The sequence below is a fragment of the Girardinichthys multiradiatus genome, chromosome 3 (assembly GCF_021462225.1).
Source record: "Girardinichthys multiradiatus isolate DD_20200921_A chromosome 3, DD_fGirMul_XY1, whole genome shotgun sequence".
NCBI classification, from domain to species: domain Eukaryota; kingdom Metazoa; phylum Chordata; class Actinopteri; order Cyprinodontiformes; family Goodeidae; genus Girardinichthys; species Girardinichthys multiradiatus.
In genome coordinates this window covers 45,259,747-45,283,790 of record NC_061796.1, presented here as the reverse complement: position 1 = coordinate 45,283,790, position 24,044 = coordinate 45,259,747, and the positions used below count along the sequence as shown (strand labels likewise).

General features: G+C 38.9%; 1 protein-coding gene across 10 annotated transcripts in view; it reads right to left on the bottom strand.

Moving 5' to 3' along the window:
* Window positions 1–1,854: 1,854 nt before the first annotated feature.
* The window catches only part of syngap1b (synaptic Ras GTPase activating protein 1b), a 257,294-nt gene continuing 235,104 nt past the window's right edge, over window positions 1,855–24,044 (bottom strand). For 7 of the 10 annotated variants that reach the window (XM_047362203.1, XM_047362192.1, XM_047362193.1 and 4 more), the window contains one exon: window positions 1,855–7,961. In XM_047362203.1, coding sequence (XP_047218159.1) covers window positions 7,641–7,961 — 321 coding nt within the window. In that variant the 3' untranslated portion in view covers window positions 1,855–7,640. Of the gene's footprint in view, window positions 7,962–20,516; window positions 20,579–24,044 lie in introns of all 10 variants that reach the window. The other 3 variants (XM_047362194.1, XM_047362195.1, XM_047362196.1) reach the window with 3 other exon arrangements.

The window sequence follows — 24,044 nt, the reverse complement described above, 5'->3', positions numbered from 1 at the left end:
TATTTAGATCCCGGAGCTGTTGTTTTACCTGGTTGCACTGTTTCCGTTGTTTCATGACTTCCGTAGATAGGTCCGGGAAGAACATCACATGGCAGCCGTTATACATCACCTTCCATTTAATTGCTTTGTAATTGCTCACATGTATCATCAGGTCTACAAAGAGTATGCGTCATTGTGTATGAATGTGATTCACTGCTTTAGCTGCAGAGACATGATTTCCCCTAAAGGTTGAAATCAGATGCCAGTTTGACCAGTAATAATAGAAAAACAATATGAAGCATGGAAATAATCTTTGGATTGAAGAGTGGGTAAAAATATTTTTTTATTTGATATGGACAGATCTGTTTAATTAAGTTATCTTACTGGCACGTAATTTAAGGCTAAACATAACATTTTATAACCCTCACCACGTTGGCAGGGGACAGTGTGGAGAAAAGATCTACTTGCCCACCTCTGAGCAGAAGGAAAAAAAATATCTGTGTCTACGGTGGGTGAGGATTGTGACGCAGCTCCAAGCACAAAAAACTCACCTGTGAGGTAATCAGACATCAGAATACTGGATGGAATAACTCAGGATGAAGAACAAAAAGCACTATCCATGGGATTTGTTAAAACATTTCTATCTTTAAAGCATCTATCAGTGCTACTTTACTTTCAACACAATATTCCTTGAGACACTTTTATGAAATAGCAAAAAACAAAAAAGAAAGATAGGGCTTTCAAAATCTCAAACTTTCTGCATTGTTTTTAATTTCATACATAAATTTCAACTGCTGACACAGACATGTTATTGTCTAGTTATATTGGGTATAATTCTGTGGACAAACATGTTTTCTTTGCTGTTTGCCTATTTCTTATCAATAAAATGACAGCTCGAACCATTTTGGCCATTCTCCTCTGACCTCTGGCATCAACAAGGCATTTGTGCCCACAGAACTGCTGCTCACTGGATATTTTCTCTTTTTTGGACCATTCTCTGTAAACCCTAAAAATGGTAGTACTGTTATGATTTGTGGGTGTTTTTGGGTTGGTCTGTTTCACAGTTAAGGTTTTGAATAATGTTTCTGTTTATTTTTCTGGTCATGTTTTAGTTGTGTTCATGTTTTGTCAAGTTTGGTTTTTGGATCTGGTGATGCTTTCGTTTCATATTTTTCTAGTTCTGTTTCTATTAGTTTGTGTTCTTGAATTCCTGTTTTGCTCCAGTCACGTTTGTTCTCTCCTGTCAATTAAGTTTATTCGGTTCACCTGCACCTAGTTAATCTGTCTTGCTTCACCTGGTTCACCCTCCATAAATACACACCTGTTCAATCACACATCGCGGAAACATTTTTCATGCTCATGTCCTGCTGTTCCCGTCAAGCCTGTCTTGCCAGCCTGCCCATGTCAGTTTTACCTGCACGTTTATTGTTTTGGTTTCTGCCTCCTAGTGAGTGAGTTTTTTGTTATTAAATCTTTTGCACTTACCGTAATGCTGCCTACTATTTGCTGGGACATCCACATCTGGAAGACATCTAACAACCTTGAATTGTTTCCATCTTTCTCTCTGTAGAATAATATAGTTCAAAAACTCCTGTTTTTATAAAGGTGGTCACACCGATGATGATCAGGTAATCATCTTCTAGCTGCTACCTTCCCTCATAAATTGTAAGAAAGCAACAAGGATGTACTTAGTTTTGCTTCACAGATTTGTTTTTAATTTTGACTTTGTTTTAGTTCAATAAATAATAAAAATGTAAACTCTGTAGTTTGTTCTGGCACATTTGTTTGTAATAATCAGATTTGCTGATTAAAGCATAAAATAGATTCCCATTGATTTAAACATTTGGGTCCTTTTGAAAACAATACACCACAAGGTAAGAATTCAAATATTTTTTTATTTATTTATTTAATTATGTATTTCTATCTTCGCTGTCACCCACCCAAAAAATATAAATTGCAGTGTATTCAAAAAAAGAAAGAAAAGAAAGAAACTGTCATCTTCTTCAACTGCATCATAGGAATTAATCAACAAAATCAAAGAGGCAATGCTTATCATTATTATTACAATAATTCAACTAGCAGAATATCCACATTCATAACAAATCCATATATAGCTGCAAAACACTCTTCAACATCACTCTTCCATTAATATACACAAAATCCCCAAAGTTCTGTCCTGTATAACAACAATATAGGAGATCTGAGGGGGACGGGGGTCTATGGCTTGTAAAGGAGGGTGTGAAGATGTGTGACCAGCAGAGTAAATGGATCTATGGTTAGTAAGAGTATAAGGAGGAGGCACACTTATTTAGTTAGGACCTATACAAAAACAAGCAATTTTAAGTAATAACAGTATACTTTCATGGACGGATTTGCCTGCATTAAGCGGCTCCATGAGCGGCAGGATTTGGGAAGCAAAATTTCAAGAAACATAAATAAGGGTTGTCAGATTAAATATATACCTATGAGTAACAACCACTCTCAAACATATATCATATAAACCAAAAGTGACAGAACTCAAAGCAAATTGAGAACTTTTTTAATAAATGCAAATGAAGATTTCAGAGGACAGAAAAACAAAAAAAGGTCTTGGTTTGACTATAATATGTACAAACAATGCCTGCGCACCCAAATCGTATCTAGTAAAGCTTTTAAGTTGGTCAGAAAATGAGTGCAAGCTTAACATTAGGTAAGTAGCTTCTTATTCGAGAAATTTGCTAAAAGTGACAGGCCTGGCTTATTTCTAAGTCTGCATGTAAAAGGTGCCTCTGAAAGCTGTTAGTATAATGTGTAGAAACCTTTCCATGCCTTGGTGTTTGGAACTTGAGAAGACCTAGTCATACAAAGAGAGAGAAACATTAGAGGAAAAAATAACTGTACACTCTGCATGTACAAACAAACTATATACACACAGACATACCATATATACACACACATATCCAATTATATACACAAGATTTAGCTGACACACACGCACATTTATACATTTATGTATGTACAAACACATTCACTCGTTTCAGCAGGACCTCTAACATATCTCTCTGTTCTCATGTCAGGCAGAAATGGCAAGGATTTTTTTCAGGTCAGACTGGTGTCAGTAGAATCCAGCTGCAGAAATAAATGAATAGTTTTACAACAATCCGACTAGAAATATGGGCACACTGAAAACAACAGGTTCTTCCCCCCTGCTCTGGTAAAACTACACAATACACAGTCAGCATGAAACAAACGTCCTTTTCCAACAGCTTTTTCAATCGTCCATAAATGGAGAGCTCTTCGGTGATTGTTGGAGAGAAAACATCCGCTGACGTGTCTTTCTTTTATTTTTTTATATTAATACCCAAATTTAAAGAGCAGGCTGGTCACAGCAACGTGCAAACTGTCATATAGGGGGAGTAGGTTGAACACAAGTTTGTCCCTCAGTGCTTTAGAGCAACATTGTTCTCATTAAGATTGTCTTAGTATGAAAATTCCCTTCATATAAAATGGATCACTCCATTGGATTTTTATCAAGAAATAAATATCTCCTCCAAAGGATGTCTGATGAAGAGTTTCGTTTTCCTTAAATACTATAATAAGAGTAATCCGTTATAGAAATATAAATAACATTCTGCGCAGTTTTTCCAGTCATCTTCGAGGCAAGAGATTTGTTCCTCATCAGTTTTTGAAATAGGCTGTGCATATTTAGTTTCCTTTAAAATCAAACTCCAAAAAGGGGATTCCAACTGAAAGGAAGAGCTAAAACATAGTCTGTCAAAAATCAAGGAAAATATTAAAGTGAGATAAAGTTTGAACAAAGAACAACCAAAATTTGTAATAATAGAGCTAGGGAGAGAGAAATACAAGGTTTAAATATGAGTCAGCTTTGACTGAAATAATAAGAAAAGTCAAGCACCTTTGAATTACACTTTAGGTCTCTCTGTTAATGTGAGAACCATGCTGTCCTTGGCCTGTGCGTTCCTCCGTCCTGCTGATTGATCAGACTGCATAGCTGTTCTTTGCATGCTCGGCTGGCTTACAAACACCAAAATATGTCCAGCCCATCTTTAATAGGTGAAATATGGATCCAACAGTGAGGCGTCAAAAACATTTTTTCAATCCCTTTGTCAAATCAGAGAGAGAGAGGGCCCAAGTAAAATGAAAAAAGGAAGAAATCCCAGCATTTCCTTACATGGTCCGCTGGGGGTTTGCACCATCCCTAGAGACAAGAGAATAGGACCAACGGCCCAAGTTCTCCCTTTGTCAGCCAATCGCATCACGAGAGAGGGCTCTGGACATTTGGCCATGCCACCCCGAAGACTGCCGATGGTGCATCAGCCAATTACGTTCCACATTGTCCTCCATGAAGCTTTGAGAGTGGCTAGAAGGGGGAGAAAAACAAGGGGAGACACAGAGAGAGAAGAAACGGGGCAGAGGTGCTTGATCAGGTGCTGTTAAAGCATAGATATTGAGCGAGCATCTGCTCAGTGGCAGTCTCTCGAAAGCTGGACTCATCCTGTGTTTTATTTGTATGTGTTAGTGTTCAGCTCTGAGGCAACTGCTTGTTTACCTGAGTCACTGAGGTATTTTCACAGCAATGTTACTTCAGGTCACGGATCATTCATGACACAGGTAGATTTCACAATGAAAGGATAAAGTAGCCCTACATGTCCCTGTGTTAAGACTGCTAATGTAATTAAGTTTTGGTTTAACATTCCCTGGTTTTAGAATGAATCTAAACTATTTCATCTGACCTTCTCTCGCGTCACACGGCACATTTAAACAGAATGTGATGCAGACTGGGACAACACATAAACCTTACAACATACAGTTCAAAATGAAAATGAATATGAATGCATGTTAGAAACACTTCAAAGAATAGTGCTTTTAGGAATTTTAAACATATGAAACAACATTTATTCTCAAAATCACATCAAGTTATTCTACTATTGTTACCATAAAATAAACTTCAGATTTTCTTTCTTTTAAATGAACAAATCTGATTAAAATAAAGAACATTTTAAAGTATTTTTCTTTAAATGTGGGTGAAATATAATCAACCCTTTGGTTGAGCTTGTCTAAGCACATTTATCTCAGGCACTTAATGGCTGGTCTAAGACAATCTATGTTGTTATAAATGATCTGTTTGTATGGAAAAATATTATTTAATACATTCCACTGAATAACCATCAACATTCACTGGATTTTATTTGCACTTAGAGAAGCAGTTTGAGGAGAAGTTGTAGAAAATTAGAGTTATGTCACTCAAAGGGAATTAATTGATCCTTTGCTGCAAAATAAAATAAAATAATTTGTCTGTAAGCTAATTTTTCTATTCTAAATGAAGCAGTTGCTTTTGAAAACTGTAAATTCAACCAGAAATTGAAATAGTGCACTTCTAGAGAAAGGGAAAACAACCCCATTTGAAAAAAGAGCAAAACAGGATGCACAGATAACAGAGACAGAGGCACATCAAGAACATGTTTAGGGGGAAATGTCTTGTCAAAGACAAACTGCAGGAGGAGGAGAAAAGACAGCGAGGCAGTGGTATGGCAGACACACAGACAGCTCACTTGGTAAAATGGCACCATTTGTTTCTGTTTAGCACCAGTTTATCATGTATCAGTTCTGAGATTGAGAAGAGAAAAATTGCACGAGCTCAGTCCGAAAACAAGTAGTCCCTTTGATTGAAGAATGCACAACAAAAGTTCCCCAAAATGTTTTCTTTTTCCTGCAACTCAAACCCTTATGACCCTTTCAGGCCATAACTGAATTCTCCATCTAACAAAGCTAAGATGGATGCAGATGTGTCCATCTATAGTTAAACCCTGTTGAACAACTCTCAAAGGCACTAGGAAAAAGCCAGAGTTCATCATCACTTCTCTTCTGTAAAACACTGCAGCCTGGGATGTTCAGGATATGGATGCTCCTTCAGTACCTTGCAAACATATTCATACTCCTTGTACTTTTTTACATTTTGACATGTTACAACCACAAAACTCAATGAATGGCATTGGGATTTTATGTGATAGACCAACACAAAGAAGAGTATAATTGTGAAACTGAAGATTTGTGGTATTAAAGCCTTTTAACAAAAATAACAATCCAAAATAAAGCCCAGTGCAACCAGTTAACTTTAAATGTCACATAATTAGTAGAGTTCACCTGTGAGTAATTTAATCTCACTATAAATCCAGATGTTCTGTGAAGTCTTCAGAGGTTTGTTAGAGAACATTATGTGACAAACAGCATCATGAAGACTACAGACCACAGCAGACAGGTCAGGGAGACATTTAAAACAGGGTTAAGTTCTAAAACAATATCCCAAGCTTTAAACATCTCACAGGGGACTGTTCAACCCATCCTCTGAAAAAGGAAAGAGTTTGGCACACCTACAGACCTACTAAGACATGGACATCTACCTAAACTGACAGGTTAGGAGAGCAGCCTTAAACAAAAAAGCAGTTGACAAGTCCTTTGTAAATCTGGAGGAGCTGCATGCAGCTGACAAATCTGGCCTTTATGGAAGAGTGGCAACATCGTTTTTTTTTAAAGAGAAGAACGTCCCGTTTGTAATTTGCCAGGAACTATGTTAGGGACACAGCAAGCCTTTTGGTATTATGTGCTCTGATCAAGTGAGACTAAATTTTAACTTGGTCAACATGCGAAATGCTTCGTGTGGCAGAAAGTGAACACTGTACATCACCTTGACCACACCCTCACAGTGAGGACAAATGGTGGTGGAAGCATCATGCTGTGAGGATGCTTTTGTTCAGCAGTGACATTAAGGCTGGTCAGAGTTGATGGGAAGATGAGTGGAGCTAAATATAGGCCAATACTAAAAAAAAGCCTGAAAGTTGCTGCTAAAGACTTGGGACTGGGGCAAATGTCCACCTTCCAACAAAACTGTGATTCTAAACATCCAGCCAGACCTACGATGGAATGGTTTAGATCAAAGCATATCCATGTGTTTGAATGGCCTAGTCAAAGTTCAAACTTAAATCTGTGATAAGACATGAATACTGACTTTTACAGATGCTCTCGGTCCAAGCTGACTGGGCCTGAGATAAAACCATTCCTTCTACTATTCCTTCTACTTCACAATTATGCACAACTTTGTGTTGTTCACATAACATTCCAGTAAAATACATATAGGTTTGCTATTGTAACAAGACGAAATGTGAAAAGGTTCAAGGGATATGGATACTTTTAAAAGGCACTGCTGGTCCATGGGATACGTAGTTGTTTACAGCTTGTATCGCTCCCTCATTAAAGGCTACTCTGAAGTCTTTGGGGTGCAAGTGTTGAGTGCTTGATCCGTATGTGATGGAGTCAAAGAGAGGCAATGAATTCAAAGAGCAGGTTGGTTTGTTTGCCAGACTTAAAGTAGGTGATAAAGTATCATTGTCTTGTCCTGCAAGAATGATACTGTCTGAAGCTCCCTGTGAGCATCAAGTCTATTGAAGAGCCCTTTGTGTTAATGTGTTATGCACTATACAGTGTCGTTATTATTTTTCTCCCTCACAGTGTTCTTCTCTCTCTTGCCCGTGTCGTAAAGACACATGTATGTTTCCAAGAAAGTGCCTTTTTTTCTATAAAATGGAAACAAAACAGGGATGGGGGAAATGTATTTTCCTTTGTGCCATCTCTCTCTGATTTGGATCCTCATTGTTGTGTTTGACCTACTCCCCCCTTAAATCTGTAATTCCTGTAGTTGCCGTTGCTGTGGTTCCAGTTGCCTGTGAAGCTGTCTTTAGATTGCCACGAAGCTCTTCATTCTGACTAGGTTGCGAATCAGGAGTGGGTGAGGAGGGAAGGTCTACAATTTGGGGTACGACTCCATTGTGGGGTGATGTGTTGGAGAAAATGCCAGAGGAAGAGTTTCGGGGGCCTTGGTCGTTGGTTACCGCTCCTTCTTGTTTTCCTCCTCCTCCTCTACCTCCCCCTCCACCTTCAGTTTTCACACCGGGGTCTGCTGAACCCAGGGAGGAAAGCTGGTCCTCCTAGCGAGATAGAGAGAGAGGGGAAGGGAAAGAAGAGTGGGAGGAGGGAGAAATGGTCGTAGGAGAAAGGCCATTCAATGAACGATGGGAGGGATGATGAATTATAATAAGGATACGTCCAATTAAGTCATGTGGAGAAAATAATATTAAGAAGAAGAAGGTAAAAAGCAGGAAGAATCCGACAAAAATAAGAAAAGTACAAGAAAGAAAGCATGTGATTTGAAGTGGCAAAATGTTACATTTAAACATAGTAAGAGTTGGTGGGAATGAAGACATGTAAAAGTGATGATCAAAGCAGAAACCAAGACGGAATCATAAAGTAAAAAGACATGATTAGGGGTCAGAGGAGGAGACACAGAGAGAGGAGAGAAAGAGCCAAATGAGTTACGAAGTCGATGCATGACGAACACCAATAGAAATGGCAGCACAGGAAAAGGGACATAGAGAAAGAAGAGATGAAGGGGAATTAAAATTCTTCAAGGCCAAAAGATCCTGATTCTCCTGGGATGAGAAGTGAGGAGTGTTTGTCGTGTGACGGGCATCAGGCAAAGGAGGTTTCATTACCAGTGAGCACAAATCAACTAAATATCATCTAAATGTTCTTACATGACCTGCAAAACTTAAACACTAAGAAAATTCTAAAAAAACATCTTAAATGTACTAAAACACTAAAGTACCATAACACTAAATGTACTAAAACACTAAAGGATCAGCTTATACCTGTAAACATGCAAGCCACATTGACATCAGCAACAAATCTAAGAAGTAGTAAAGCATAAAATCCCCCAAATTATTACTATTGTTAGCTTCTAAACAGAACCTTCAGTCTTAAAGCTGACAGAGCTGCTGCATGGATATTCCTAAGTAGGAGCTATAGAAGCAAGCAAAATGCTTTAATCCCTAACAAGACACAGTGCTGATTTTTTAAAATTATACTAAAGTTCCCATGAAACTGCTTTTTATTGGTAAATGACCTGCTCTCCCCCCATCTAGAGTTCTGGCAAAGTTCGTTACCCAATGTACAGTCCAACGTTGAAAATGTTCAGTTTGTTTTTTTTCATTTTATTGGATCTTTTTGGCGAATTTATCTCTCATGTGTTTTGCTTTTATGTAATGCTTCATTTGTGTTTTGATGCAATAGATGTTTTTATCTCTGTTTCTTTGTTTTTTTCCTACTTTATGAATTTCATATTTTCTTATATAAATATAAATACAAGCATTCCCTCAGGCTTATGCAGGCTTGTCTTATGCAGTCATCTCTGCATTACCGATGCTTCTTGGACCATGATGAGCTGCAACAGTAAAGACCTGCAGTATGATTATTCTTGCTGTACAGTTGAACTCTGAACTCTGTCCCTTCCTGGAGACATCTTGTTGTCAATGCACACCCCTAACAGCTCAATGTTGCCCATACACAACAAAAAAATAAAATAACATATTGTTTCTGTCTTTAAGTTTAATACAATGTATAAATAAAAACTTATTATTATCTTTACTTCTATTACGTCCCAATTTAGCCGATGACAAAACTACTCTTCACAGTATTTCTTGGATGTCCAGATCAAGACTTCAAGCCATTTATTCCAAGTCATTTATTCCTTATGAGAAAGCCCAGAAATTATGTAAAAAGCCTTCAGCTGATTAAACAGCCTGCAGCAAGAGTATACTGTGTATTGAATGCTAAAAAATAATTAGACAGATAACTTTTTAACTATTAGGATTTTATGTTTAACTGAACTTGTCTGTGTTGTACCATCATTGGAATGAATTGGGCCGTATGTAGTGGAAATTGAATGTAAACTGAATTTGCACCGGGTTGGACACTGCACCATTCAATATACACTCATCTGGCATAACATTATGACCACCCACCTTATCGTGTTTTGATCCCCCGTTTGTTGGCAAAAAAGCCCCGGCCCTTCAAAAACATGGAGTACATTGGAACTCTGAAAATGTGCTGTGGTGTCTGACATCAAGATGTTTGCAGCAGATTTCTCAAAACCTGTTGTGAGGTGCGTACCCCATGCATTGGATTTGCTTGTCCAGCGCATCCCAAACATGCTTTATTAGGATCTGGGAAATTTGGATGCCAGGTCAGAACCTCAAAAATGTTGTTGTGATCCTCAGACCATTCCTGAACGGTTTTTGATTTGTGTCAGGATGCATTACCTTGCTGAAATTGGTTACATAAAGGCACACTGTTTCAATATAAGAGTGGACGTGGTTTGCAACAGTGCTTAGGTTGATGGTATGTCTCAATCTTACATCAACAAGGATGGCAGGACCCAGTGTTTCCCTGTAGAACATTGTCCAAAGCATCACAATGCCTCCGCCAGTTTGATTTATTTCATTAGTACATTCTGGTGCTATGTGTTACCCAGGCATGCACTGAACACACACCTGGCCATTCACATAAAGTTAAAGAAAAGATTCATCCTACTTGACCACATTATTCCATTGCCCTAGGGTCCAGTTCTGATGCTCATCATTCCGGTAGCGTTTTGGGTGATTGAGAGCGGTCAGCATTTATTGTCTACAGCTATGAAGCCATCACAATTTGGCCATTGCCAGACTTACATCTGGTCATTTTTCCTGCCTTTAAAACATCAACTCTGAGGACAAAATATTTTTGTACCACTTAATATAGCCCACCATTAACAGGTATCATGAAAAAGAGACATCAGTTGTTTACTTCACCTGTTTCATAATGGTCATAATGTTAAGCCTGATAGGTATACAATAGACCTGCTTTCCCAAAAGGTGAAGTAGTACTGTAAAAATAAAATGATTGAATACATTTTAATTTTTACCCTTCCCGAACATGCTCAATGTAACAATTAATACTTTTAAATTTTTTTAAGTGCCAGGTTCTTTGATGTTACACACGAGTTCTTTCACACAAAATAACTACAGTCATATATACATAGTAAACTATTGGTGTTTCAGTGCAGTCTCGCAGAAAATGTTAAAATAAAGGTAATCAAGAGGTTATTTTCTTTCTGCAAGATGTAATCTTTTTATTTTTAACAGTCAGTTGAAACTACTACTTATTTAAGTATTACTTGTTAAATAATTGGTACAACAAAGACATAAAATGTCATACTGTTGTTTTGCACTTCTAAGTGTCAAAGACAATTACTGTCAACTCTAGGAAATCATGATCTTTTAGTGGACTGACTGTTCCCTTTGGCACTGACTGCAGTGTGTGTCCTGCTTTTTTAGGTCAGACTGCAGTCCAAATGTGAAACAGAGCATTTAACATCACTGCTCACATTTGACTAAGGCGTTTTGAAAGAATGCTTAATAACTGTGCAAAGTTATCGTGATAAAGAATGAATTGTTTAAGTTTGAACAGCAATGTTATTTGTTTATTGACCCAGAAAAGTTTATCATAATTTTAGACAAATTTTACTATGTTTGTGTTCCTCTGAAGTGGTTTAACATGTCAAATATGACATGTAAACTTGTCATGGGTTACTTTAAGGAAAGACAGCAGGGTGTTCATTCAGGCATGACAGCACGCAGTCAGTTGCTGTCAGACTGATGGAAAGAATGTCTAAAGAGGGGCTATGTGTGAGCAGACTCAACTCTAGCAAACATTTTGTGGGAACTTTAAGGTAATTGGTTTACTCCCTGTCTCCCTGACTCTTTGCTAACAATGGAAGAAGTGAAATACATCAGGAGTACACACCTTACAAGGACACTGAAGAAGATAGTTTGGAGTGTTTGAAGTGGAGTTCAGTTGAGTTGTTATTAGCCCTCAGTATTTCCCCTGCAGCAAACTAGAAAACGTTTTGCATTCTGAATACTTTCTGGCATTCAGAATGTAGCAGACATAAAGCATTAGTGGCCCATGTTCTAGGGTGCCATTGATTTTTTATTTATTTATGTATGCTATTGCTGACGACGCTGTTCGGTTCTAATCCCTAAATTTGGTGGTGGATACCCAATGTAAAGGGCAGGATCGGGCTAAAGAAAGCCACCTATTAAATTTGAAGCTAAGCCTGTATAGCTTCAGAAGCAGCTGGGAAGTATTGGTAGGCTAGTTGTAAATGCAAAAACCCAAGCGTGAAAAGAAGGAAGGGAGGCTCGGAAGGACGACTTTTGGTCTTGGAAAAAGTACTTTAAAGTTCTCCTAAACTAGACTGATACAATCTCAGTCTAAAATATTGGTGCTCTATTGGTGTCTATCGCTGCCACTATATAGGTAAAAGAACCCTGTGGTGGCAAGGATGAAAGGGTGGATGTGATTTACCTGGTAGTGGTCCCTCTTATGAATAAAAGGAACTGCATGCTTTACTACAGAGAGATCACACTTCTCAACCTCCAGGTTAAAGTCTGCTTGGGTACTAAAGAGTTAAGTCCAACTGATATTGGAAAATAAACAAAACCCAGACTCAAAAGTATTGACTCCCCCCATGCCCAGATGCCCCAGAGAGCCAACTGTGTATAGTTTCTGCAAGATAACAGCCTGCATTTATATTTTTCACTTTTCAAACAGTCTCTGACATGTCTTCTGGGGAATCCTGCCCTATTCTTCTTTGGCACCTCTCTTAAGCTTCCCCACATTTGATGTCCTTCTGACAGGATTCCCAGTTCCAGAGGTGTTCCTTTGGGTTTCACCGCTACCCCTTTCTTTCTCTAAACAGAAGCAACGTCTCTATGGCTAAAGATTTCAAATTTGCTCTCTTTTGACAAGAGGAGACATTTCCATTACGCATCTTTTTATAGGTTGGCGTTAGAGTTCCTTAATCTGTCTAGAAGGTATCATGCAAAAGTGGAGTTTCTCATGGGCTTCAGTCTATTCATGTGACTGTCTTCTTTGAGACTGTAGTTGCTGACTTGGCTAAGTTATTTACTAGTGTTTTGGCAGTTGTTCTATGGTCTTTAGACACATTTGTTGCCAGTTTTCTTTTCAGGGTCTTTGAAATCTTTAGGAAGCTACCTCTGTCAGGCTGGATTTGTACTCTGTGGCTCTTTGATGTACTCTCATCATGATAATTTCCGCTCTAGTCCTTGACACTTCGGAACGCTGTGAGAACATTGTTTATCCTTCTATGTCTTTGTGAACATCATCTCGTTTGAACTGATTTCTTTTATTTTTGGCATGATATTTTGTCAGGTGAAAGCTCCAATTGTTACTGAAGTTTTTACACTGTGATCAAATTAGGACATACGCCTCAGGTTAACCCTGATTTTACAAGCTTTTAGCATTAGAACTTTTAAGCACATCTTTGCACAACAGTGGCTCATACAATGGCTCAATAAAAAGGTGAGTACAGAGGAGGGATAAGATGTATTTTTGTGAAATAGTTATTTTGTAGAAAAAAAAGTATCCATTGTAAAAAACAACTACTATGTTTAGAAATTTTTTGTTAAATATTTTTGCTCTTTTAAAATAGTACTTTGGGGGTTAATAATTTTGTTCTGAACTGAAACTTACAACTGCCTTGGGAACACCTTAGAGGTCCCCCAAAAGAGCAGGAGTACAAAAGTAGCATAGTTTGAGCTGTTTCTTTGAGCTGGTCCCAGTCAAGCAATCAATGATGAAAGGACTGAACGGGCCCCAATATTATTATTATCAGGTCAGAATTCTTGTTTTTCCAACCTGAGATGGTTCACAAGACAACAGCTAAATGAGGTTAGATACTTAACAAGTCCATTACCCCCAATTCTAAAACTCCTATTATACTAATATTTTGGTATGGATTTGTTTGGAAATTTCTGGTTATAGCCAGTAATTTATGACATGTTTCTTTACCAAGCCCTGTAAAACCTGCATGCATGAGATTACCTTATGTGTTATATACGTGACATGAATTATTGTAATGTGAGTGGAATGGAGTGCTGCAAAGAAGAGACAGAAAGGAAGGGGAACAGCTTGCATCCAGTAGAAAAGAAAAAGATTAAAAGCAAATTATCACCAGATAAAAGTTTATCTGGTGGTTGTGATCACTGTGAATGAAAAGGTTTCTGTTTTGTTTAAAAAATATTAAATAACAACAACAAAATAGGTTAAATTTGCCCCCAAATTTTCATGTGAACTACCAGGCCTTTTCTCTTCTCAATCAGAACCAAAACAACGAAAACACTTTGAGCTGCTAACTGGTGCTATGAGCAATAATAGGATGCCAGTAACACAACCTGAGTGACAACTGTTCTGTTACTCTCAAACACAACCAACAGCGTAGTTTAATACCCATGTGTAGGCTGATACACATGTCTATTAAACTCAGAAACCAAGCAGGTGAACAAACACAGTGCAAAATGTTGACTGACATCCTTTTTAACTTACCAAACTTGCTTGTCTCTTTGTGGCTGTTGTTTAACTACTTAATGCATTTAATTAGAGTGTTGTGGTCTTTCTGTTTAATGGCAATGAAGTTTTCAGTACTGGAGACAGAAACACAGCACATTGAGTGGAGCCCTAAAATGTTAGGGTTTATATAAGGACACAGGTGTGCACAAAAAACATGTCTTACAAATCACCTCTATCTACTCCAATTTGGAAGAAGGATATTTCAAGAAAAGTGTTCAATCTTTCTCACCTCACAGTTAAAAATAAAACCTGTTGTATTTATGGGCTTTATCACTAACAACTTAAAACTGTATGCCTTAGAGCAGCAAGCTTTCTAGGTAAAGAACTTTAAACAAACATCAAAATACAGAATGAGTGTTTTGGACATCGTCTGACACAGTAACAGCTGGCTCACATCAACAATCAACTAAACACAATCAGGTGCTGGACACATACACAAACACAAAAATCCAAACACGAACTCACTGAAAGACACGGAAAACACAGTAAACGGTGTTCTTTGGGGAAGGATTGGGACAGATACGGAGATTTCATATAATTCCCAGTGATTATCAGAGGGTGTGGTGATGATGGTGTTGGGGGGTGGGGGTGGGCGGGGGTCGGATGAAACCCTGAAGGCAAATGTAAGCGGATATGTGTTAATGAATGCATGGTGACAAACAAAACGTGGCATTTCAGGAAATAAGGTATAGTTAAAAGAGAATTAATATTGGAATTTTAATAACTTGCAGGCATTCACTGACAAGAATGGGAACATTTTAAAACATTTTAAAAATTCAAAACAGCCCAAAATGTTAACAATTATTGCCTCATGTATTGCTCATAAATCTGTGCTGAAGTTTGTGTTAAACAAGTAGGTATGTGTTTTATTTATTTATTTATTTTTTTTCACATTTATTTGTCAAAAAAATGTTTTGCATTCAAATTACATGAATAATGTTTTTTTTATTTCAAACTGCAAGCTTATTATCTGCCCCCATCTCATTTTATCCCTACAGTCCTCCTCCATCCCCAAACCCTCTTCATTTTCATCTTCACTACATCTATGATCTTTCTATGTGGTCTTCCTCTTTTTCTCCTCCATGGCAGCTCCATCCTTAACATTTATTGTCTACAAAATCTCTTCTCTGCACATTTCCAAACCATCTCTTGTCTCTCCAGCTTTCTTACCAAATGGCTCAACCTGAGTTATCATCCATCCATCCATCCATCCATCCATCCATCCATCCATCCATCCATCCATCCATCCATCCATCCATCCATCCATCCATCCATCCATCCATCCATCCATCCATCCATCCATCCATCCATCCGGTCCAGTATGGAAACCCGGACAACCCACTCTTCAGCGTCATTTTCTGCTCATTCTGGCAGATCTGGTCTACTCCCAATGGAATGTGCCTAGAAAACCGCACAGGGCGCACAGAATGCATCCTGATCAGATGCCTAAGCCACCTCGAGTGACTCCTTTTGATGTGAGTAGCTGCTTTACTTCGAGCTCCGTCTGGATGGTGGAGCTTCTCAATCAATTGCAAAGGTGGAGCCCAACCACCACATGCATGAAGCTCATCTCAGCTGTTTGTATTCAGCATGTGGATTCAAGTGTTGTTCGCATTACTGCAGACAAACCCACAGTCTGTCTATCTGCTCCCTGCTCTGTCATACCATCACTTTTGAACAACAGTTAAACTCTTCCACCTGAGGCAAAGACTGAACCTGGACCTAGAGGAAGAAATCCACCCTATCTGACCAAATCTGGCCTTTGGGCCAAACTCAGATATACAGGTCCTACAGGCAAGACTACTGGGCTCCTTTCAGAAAGCCTGTATAACAAGCTTAAAGTTGGCAGAGCCTGTGGTGTTAAACTTAGTTTTTTAGTTCCAGAAAAGCTCATCAGGTTAAGCTCGGAGTACAGGTCCTTCTCAAAATATTAGCATATTGTGATAAAGTTAAATATTTTCCATAATGTCATGATGAAAATGTAACATTCATATATTTTAGATTCATTGCACACTAACTGAAATATTTCAGGTCTTTTATTGTCTTAATACGGATGATTTTGGCATACAGCTCATGAAAACCCAAAATTCCTATCTCACAAAATTAGCATATTTTTTCCGACCAATAAAAGAAAAGTGTTTTTAATACAAAAAACGTCAACCTTCAAATAATCATGTACAGTTATGCACTCAATACTTGGTCGGGAATCCTTTGGCAGAAATGACTGCTTCAATGCGGCGTGGCATGGAGGCAATCAGCCTGTGGCACTGCTGAGGTCTTATGGAGGCCCAGGATGCTTCGATAGCGGCCTTTAGCTCATCCAGAGTGTTGGGTCTTGAGTCTCTCAACGTTCTCTTCACAATATCCCACAGATTCTCTATGGGGTTCAGGTCAGGAGAGTTGGCAGGCCAATTGAGCACAGTGATACCATGGTCAGTAAACCATTTACCAGTGGTTTTGGCATTGTGAGCAGGTGCCAGGTCGTGCTGAAAAATGAAATCTTCATCTCCATAAAGCTTTTCAGCAGATAGAAGCATGAAGTGCTCCAAAATCTCCTGATAGCTAGCTGCATTGACCCTGCCCTTGATAAAACACAGTGGACCAACACCAGCAGCTGACACGGCACCCCAGACCATCACTGACTGTGGGTACTTGACACTGGACTTCTGGCATTTTGGCATTTCCTTCTCCCCAGTCTTCCTCCAGATTCTGGCACCTTGATTTCCGAATGATATGCAGAATTTGCTTTCATCCGAAAAAAGTACTTTGGACCACTGAGCAACAGTCCAGTGCTGCTTCTCTGTAGCCCAGGGTCAGGCGCTTCTGCCGCTGTTTCTGGTTCAAAAGTGGCTTGACCTGGGGAATGCTGGCACCTGTAGCCCATTTCCTGCACACGCCTGTGCACGGTGGCTCTGGATGTTTCTACTCCAGACTCAGTCCACTGCTTCCGCAGGTCCCCCAAGGTCTGGAATCGGCCCTTCTCCACAATCTTCCTCAGGGTCCGGTCACCTCTTCTCGTTGTGCAGCGTTTTCTGCCACACTTTTTCCTTCCCACAGACTTCCCACTGAGGTGCCTTGATACAGCACTCTGGGAACAGCCTATTCGTTCAGAAATGTCTTTCTGTGTCTTACCCTCTTGCTTGAGGGTGTCAATAGTGGCCTTCTGGACAGCAGTCAGGTCGGCAGTCTTACCCATGATTGGGGTTTTGAATGATGAACCAGGCTGGGAGTTTTAAAGGCCTCAGGAATCTTTTGCAGGTGTTTAGAGTTAACTCGTTGATTCAGATGATTAGGTTCATAGCTCATTTAGAGACCCTTTTAATGATATGCTAATTTTGTGAGATAGGAATTTTGGGTTTTCATGAGCTGTATGCCAAAATCATCCGTATTAAGACAATAAAAGACCTGAAATACTTCAGTTAGTGTGCAATGAATCTAAAATATATGAATGTTACATTTTCATCATTACTTTATGGAAAATAATGAACTTTATCACAATATGCTAATATTTTGAGAAGGACCTGTAGTTGATCCTTATCCAGTCCACTACAGTCACTCCAAAAAACAAATCTTTGGAGTATTTGGTCAGGTAAACCATCTCCAGTACTCCTGAACTTCCTTTCCATCAACCTCACACTGCCTGTCCTCTTCTTCACCTCCCTTGGGCACTGCCCATTGCTTTAGATGGTTAACCTTGGATACTGTCACAGTGGTCACATATCATACTCCATGGAGACTCCTTTTTGACCTCGTCTGCCAGCCAGTCAATCACTGTTGCCAACAAATACATGCTCAGAACGGATCCCTTATCCATTTCCAGTCTATCTGTTAATCCAGCCTTACACCTCACCGCTGTCTGTGTTTTGTCCTGCTCCACTGTCACATACGTCCTCATACAGTAATTTCTCCCCTGGTACCCTATCTTGTCTTTTCTATAGATCCACAAAAACAATGCCGCTCTGTCTGAGCCTCTACATTTCTCCATCTACATTCTTCAAGGAAATATCATGTCTATGATGGTGACCTGAAACATCCAGCTACATAGTTAACCTGGACCTCCCTTGAATGGATATTTAATTTTTCAGGCAAGTCAACACTGATTGCTGATAACAAATATGAGCAACATTGGCATTTTCATTTGGTGAGTGCAAACTCTTTACACAGATATTTTTAACCAGTATAAACCACATAATTAATATATTTTTGCAAAGAAACATGATTATCTGATTTGTCAACATATAATAATGAGATACATAAGTACTCCATTCTGAGGTTGTTCAGGTGAAGTGCTGCAAGAGGTCTGTCAGAAAAATGCAACTTTCTGAGGAAAACGCAGTTCTGAGAAGCAGTGGAAAAGTAACTTCCGCAAGTTATACCTTGCTTCTTGCCAAGCAAATCATGGCACTGCATAAAGAAACTTCTATTCCTTAAAAATGCCTCATTTGAGTTTCTTTCCTTTTAAATTTCTCATTCTTCTGAAGATTGTCTTGCAAAACAATTCTTTTAGTATTGTTATTTTCTGTATTTTACTTTTATTTTCAGATTTCCTAGATTTGCACTTGCCCTTCTCAAACACCTGGGTCGGGTTTGCTGATTATTCAGCATTTCTTTTCTAATTTGATCTTCCCTCTATTTTTAACTACAGTATATTTGTTCCTTGTTGGTTCAATGTCTTGGTGTGCAGTTGTTTTGGGTTTTTCTTTCATGCCAAATTCATCAGGTGAACAATTTTAGATCTCCCTGTTTCCTGCATGCCTTTTCTCCTTATTCATTTAAGGCTTCTTTGGATCTTTAACCTCTCTGTTGCAAATCACTCACAAAGAGAAACTATTTCACCCAATTTCTTTAGGTAAATTGATTGAAAATTCAAAAGTTAACAAAGTTTAAAGACAGAGAATCATATTTAGGCTCCAACAAATATTTTAGACTCAACATTCTTTAATTAGTCCTCTACTTAACAGTTTACCTGTCTTTTAAAGTGTCAGTTCACAATATCCCAGTCCCATACTGGACAAAAAACAAGAGAAGACACGCAAAGCTCACTTTAAGAAAACTTCCAGAAAGCCTTAAAAACCACTTCAGAAAATGTTGAGACAGACTAGCTCCCTGAAAGCAAACAGCAAAGAATTTTTGGATGACTTAAGACTATTAGTGGAATTGAAATATCTAGATTTATTTTCACCTAATGTGTGTAATGTATTCATTATCTTGTTCCGAAGTGTAAGATCAGTTTAGTTTATATGTGCATACAAGACTGGGAGCTACCCTGATCTAGTCAGACTGAAGGGATTAATTGAAGTGTTGTAATATGTAATACAATCCACACTTTTCTGAAGATCTGACGGTTTACTTTAAAGAATTTACAAGTTATGGGAAGCAACCTGTCAGTTCCAGAAAGTGACATGTAAATTATGTGAAAGCAACCTTTAAGTTCTGTAAAGGTTTTAAAACAACTCAGCTGTTCTATGAAGGTCACCCCCAAATTCCAGGCAGTAACCAGTCTGTAAGTCCCAAAAAGCTACCTGTAAGTTCAGCAAACACCACATCTACTGTCATAAATACAAGTTCTGTGAAAGTAAAATGCAATGTAAGTTCCAGGAAAGTAACCTGTGAATTCTGTGAAAAAAACCTGTACGTTCCAGAAAGTATCATTTAAGTTAAATGAATGTAATTTGTTTATTCCAAAAAATAACATTAGTTCTGTTAAAGTAACCAGTGTGTTGTAAAAACTAACCTTTAAGTGCTGTAACCATTAAGTTTCATAAAAATAACCTGGAACTGCTTGTTGGATGTGGAATTTTCCCATTGTTATCTCTATATATATTTTTTGCAACTTTAAAGAAACACTTTTTATTTATTAACATTTAAATGTCTCCTTTTTATGCATGCATGTATTTTAATGTTCTATTATCCTCTTTTACTTGGTTAAAACTACAAAGCTATTTATGTAGCGGCCTCTGAATGATTACTACACTAGGACATTTATGATTTTCAATTATTTGTTGTCACTTCTTCTCTCAGGTTCTTCAGTAAGCTCTGTGCAAATATTCTGTGACAGACCTCTTTGTGTTTTCCAGCGAAGATGAATGGCAAAATAAAGTGGGGCTGTCAGTGTGTTGACCTGCAGTGGATTTTACAGGGTGCTGATTATGGACAGGGATACACACAGAACAGCAGAAGTGGAAAAGAGGCAGCAGTGATGGATGGAGTGAGGGTTTGGCGGTTTGGGTTATTACCTGGTTACTCGGGGTGGGACAGGCGCAAGTCGGGGCTGCACTAGGATGGACTGACGCCTCCCCTAAGAGAAATCACCGTATCTCATCAACATAGGAGGAGAGGAGAGGAAAGGAGAGGAAAGGAAGGCTAAAAGAAGGAGGCGGGAAGAGGGAGCCACAATCTGGAGGGAAAGCTTGTGTGCAAGGCGAAAGGATTCAGAAGGGTAGTGAGGGTCAAGGAAAAGTACAATAACCACCCAAAAATAACATACACAAGGCACAACACAGAAAACAAGAACATAAATATATACATAAAATCCTTCCTGAGGCACATTTACATACAGATACAGAACACAACGGCAAAAACACAAAACTGTTTTAAATATATAATAGCCTGAAAGCCTTACAAGAGCATGCAATGCAGTACATTAGCAGAAGTCATGCCATAAGACAACAAAAAAAGTGTTCAATCGTGCAACTTCAAAACGACATATGGATGTGATAACGGCTGATTAACTGGCTTTACAGCTGAATCTGGAACATTCCCTGGTTCAGAAGGGGGAAAAATACAGCTTGAAGGACATGCTTATTTCAAACATGCATCAACTCTAGAGAGAGATATATAATAACTCAGTACAAAACCCAGAATATATTCTTATCACCATATTTTTAAAAACACCAATAGAAACACAGATCAGGAAGTTTTTAATTGTTTTTCAAACATTGCCATCCTGCACACACAGCAGTTCAGACACATAAACGATGCAACAGCGAGAACGAGAAATAATTTCATCTTCACACACAAACTACTGTGACAGAAACCTTTCTCCCATCAAGCAAAAAGATAACTAAACAGAGATATTTGAAATCAAGTAAAAAAAAAATACTACCTATAAATTGGAGTTTAACTATAATCTATATCAATGATGGCTTATTAATATTGTTTCATTTCACTAAAAAGAAGCTTTGATTTGAACAAATGTAACAAATGTTCATTAATTTTTTGTTTTATTTGTGTCACATTTTACAACCAAATCTTTGCAACCAAATTCAGTGTAAGATTTCAGATATTTGACTTTTATTTTTGTAATGATTATACTGATTATAATTTTATTTTGTAATATGAACTGCAGTAAATTCAAGGAATACATTTTCAAACAATAAAGTAAATGTAAAATTCAGGGCAATATATGGGGAGAATTGCAATAATCATTAATGTTTTTCTATTAACATAGAATTGTCACACAAACATGTTATTAAAAGGTCCATAAAGGAACAAACAAACAGCTGCTATAAAGCAGGTTTGCAGCACTTTCTTCCAGTTGCATTAGATTTAAAATATTTGGATGCAATTTTCAATTTCTGCCCCTAGAGGCTACCCAAAACACTGATTTCTTTTAGTTCATCCTGTCTCGACGATGTCTTGTGAATCTGAGGATACTTAGATATTTTTTCCAGCCTTGAATTGAATTAATGATTGATTTAATTGAATGAGCTTTGAAAATATGACCCAATGAAAGAGGAAAACCTTTTGACAAAACGCATTAGGATATTTCAGAGGAGCATGGCTCATGAGAAATGTTAGGAATTGTTTCTGTATATTTCATTTAACATTCAGAATGGATATGACCTGAACTTTTTCCAACATTAATGTAACATCCAATTTAAACAAAAAAGCACATTTTGATATAATGTTAACAATCAGTCTTCTGCAATTCATAACCGCGATCAATTATACAGTAGTAAGTCAAATGGCAAAGTGACATTTTTCCTGATATTTGCTCAGTAGCAAACTTTGGCCCTAGTTTCCACTGAGCTCACAAAATATCAAAAGGGTCTAATTTTTTCAAAGGCATCAATTAGGAGCACTAAACAAAAATTGTGTTACACAACCCCAATTTTAATGCACTTTAGACATACACACCTGCATTTATCGCAAAACGTCACATTAACACAGACACACACAAACACACACAAGGGAAGGGGGCTGTGCTTGGGGGGCATAGTGTGGTCCCCTATCTCCCGCCACAGGGCCTGTGTCAGCTAGGTGGGGACTTAGGGTGTGGGGATGACCTGTGGGTCTTTAATGGCTGGGTCTAGGAGGGGGGCTGCCCGTCTTGGTGGAGTGTTGTCTTTGTGGGTGCACGGGCCACTTCCTGGAGTGGTGGGCCCGTGTCTGGTGGCCTATGGCACCTGGAGGTATGTAGGGCTGGTTGGGGCTGCGCTGAGATCTGGTTGGTATAATTCCCTCTAGACCTCTTGGGGACTGGCCCTCCAGAGTTAAATACAATGTTCCGGATTCCCTTCAACTGCTGTGGTGAGCTGGTGCCTGCCCAATGTGTTGGAGACTCAGAGGGTATCTCCTACTTGGTGTGGGGCGGTCTTGCTCCTGGGGGTTAGTGGAGGCCCTGGGCCGCCAGGGGGACTGGTTCCCCCGGCATAGCCTGCATGGCTGGGTGTGGTGGTTTGGCGAGGACTCAGTGCCCTGCGTCCAGCTCTGTGCCTCTATCACCTAGGGGCTGCTGCTACTGTGGGACTGCTGCTACCTTCTGGAGCTGGGTCTAACTGCCTTTGTTGCTCTACAATGTACTCTTACAGGTGACAAACTCATGCTCACACACACACACACACACACACACACACACTCACTCAACGCAAACACACGTATTTATACATATATGCTCACAAACTCACGCACCCACACATGTACACACACACACACACACACACACGCAATTACTCAAATGGTTGAAGATCATACGAACACAGGTTACTATAACATCAATGTGGCCTGCCTACTCTGATGCTAAATAGAATCTGGAATTCATCAGTCATTTTCTACCACTCTTCCTTAGTGGGTCGTGGTGAAGCTGCTGCCTATCTCCAACAGTCTATGGGCGGCAGACGGGGTACACCCTGGACAGGTCACCAGTCCATTTACAGGGCAACACAGGCACACACAGGACAAACAACCATGCACACACTCATTCAATTTAGGGAAACCAATTAACCTAACAATGATGTTTTAGGACTGTGGGAAAAAGCCGGAGTACCTGGAGAGAACCCATGCATGCAGAAACTCTCCTAGCTGGGAGTCGAACCCTGGACCTTCTGGCTGTAAGGCAACAGTGCTACCAACTGCGACTCTGTGCAGCCCCTAGAATCATTGTGCAACCCCTAGAATCTGGAATTATTAAAGTTAATTACAAAATAAGGATGCAGTCTTAAGATATATTTTTATAGAGTAACACTGCCCTGGCACATGTAGGCAACCATCTGCTCCACATGGTATGCCTGAAGAGAGCTGTGGACATAATAATCTCCTAAGCATCTACAGGGTTGAATGGAAAAGTACTGGAAAGTCAAGACGTGGCATGTTGATAGACTTACTAAAGAAGACTGGTATATTTAAATCAAAATGTGCAACAATAAAGTATTAAGTTGATTCAATTTGATTCCGCGTAACTTGTTTTTTGATTGAAGCTGTAGAGGATGGTTGAATTAAAAGTGAAACAACTGTCCTTTTATGCACAGTAAATGAGGCAAAAC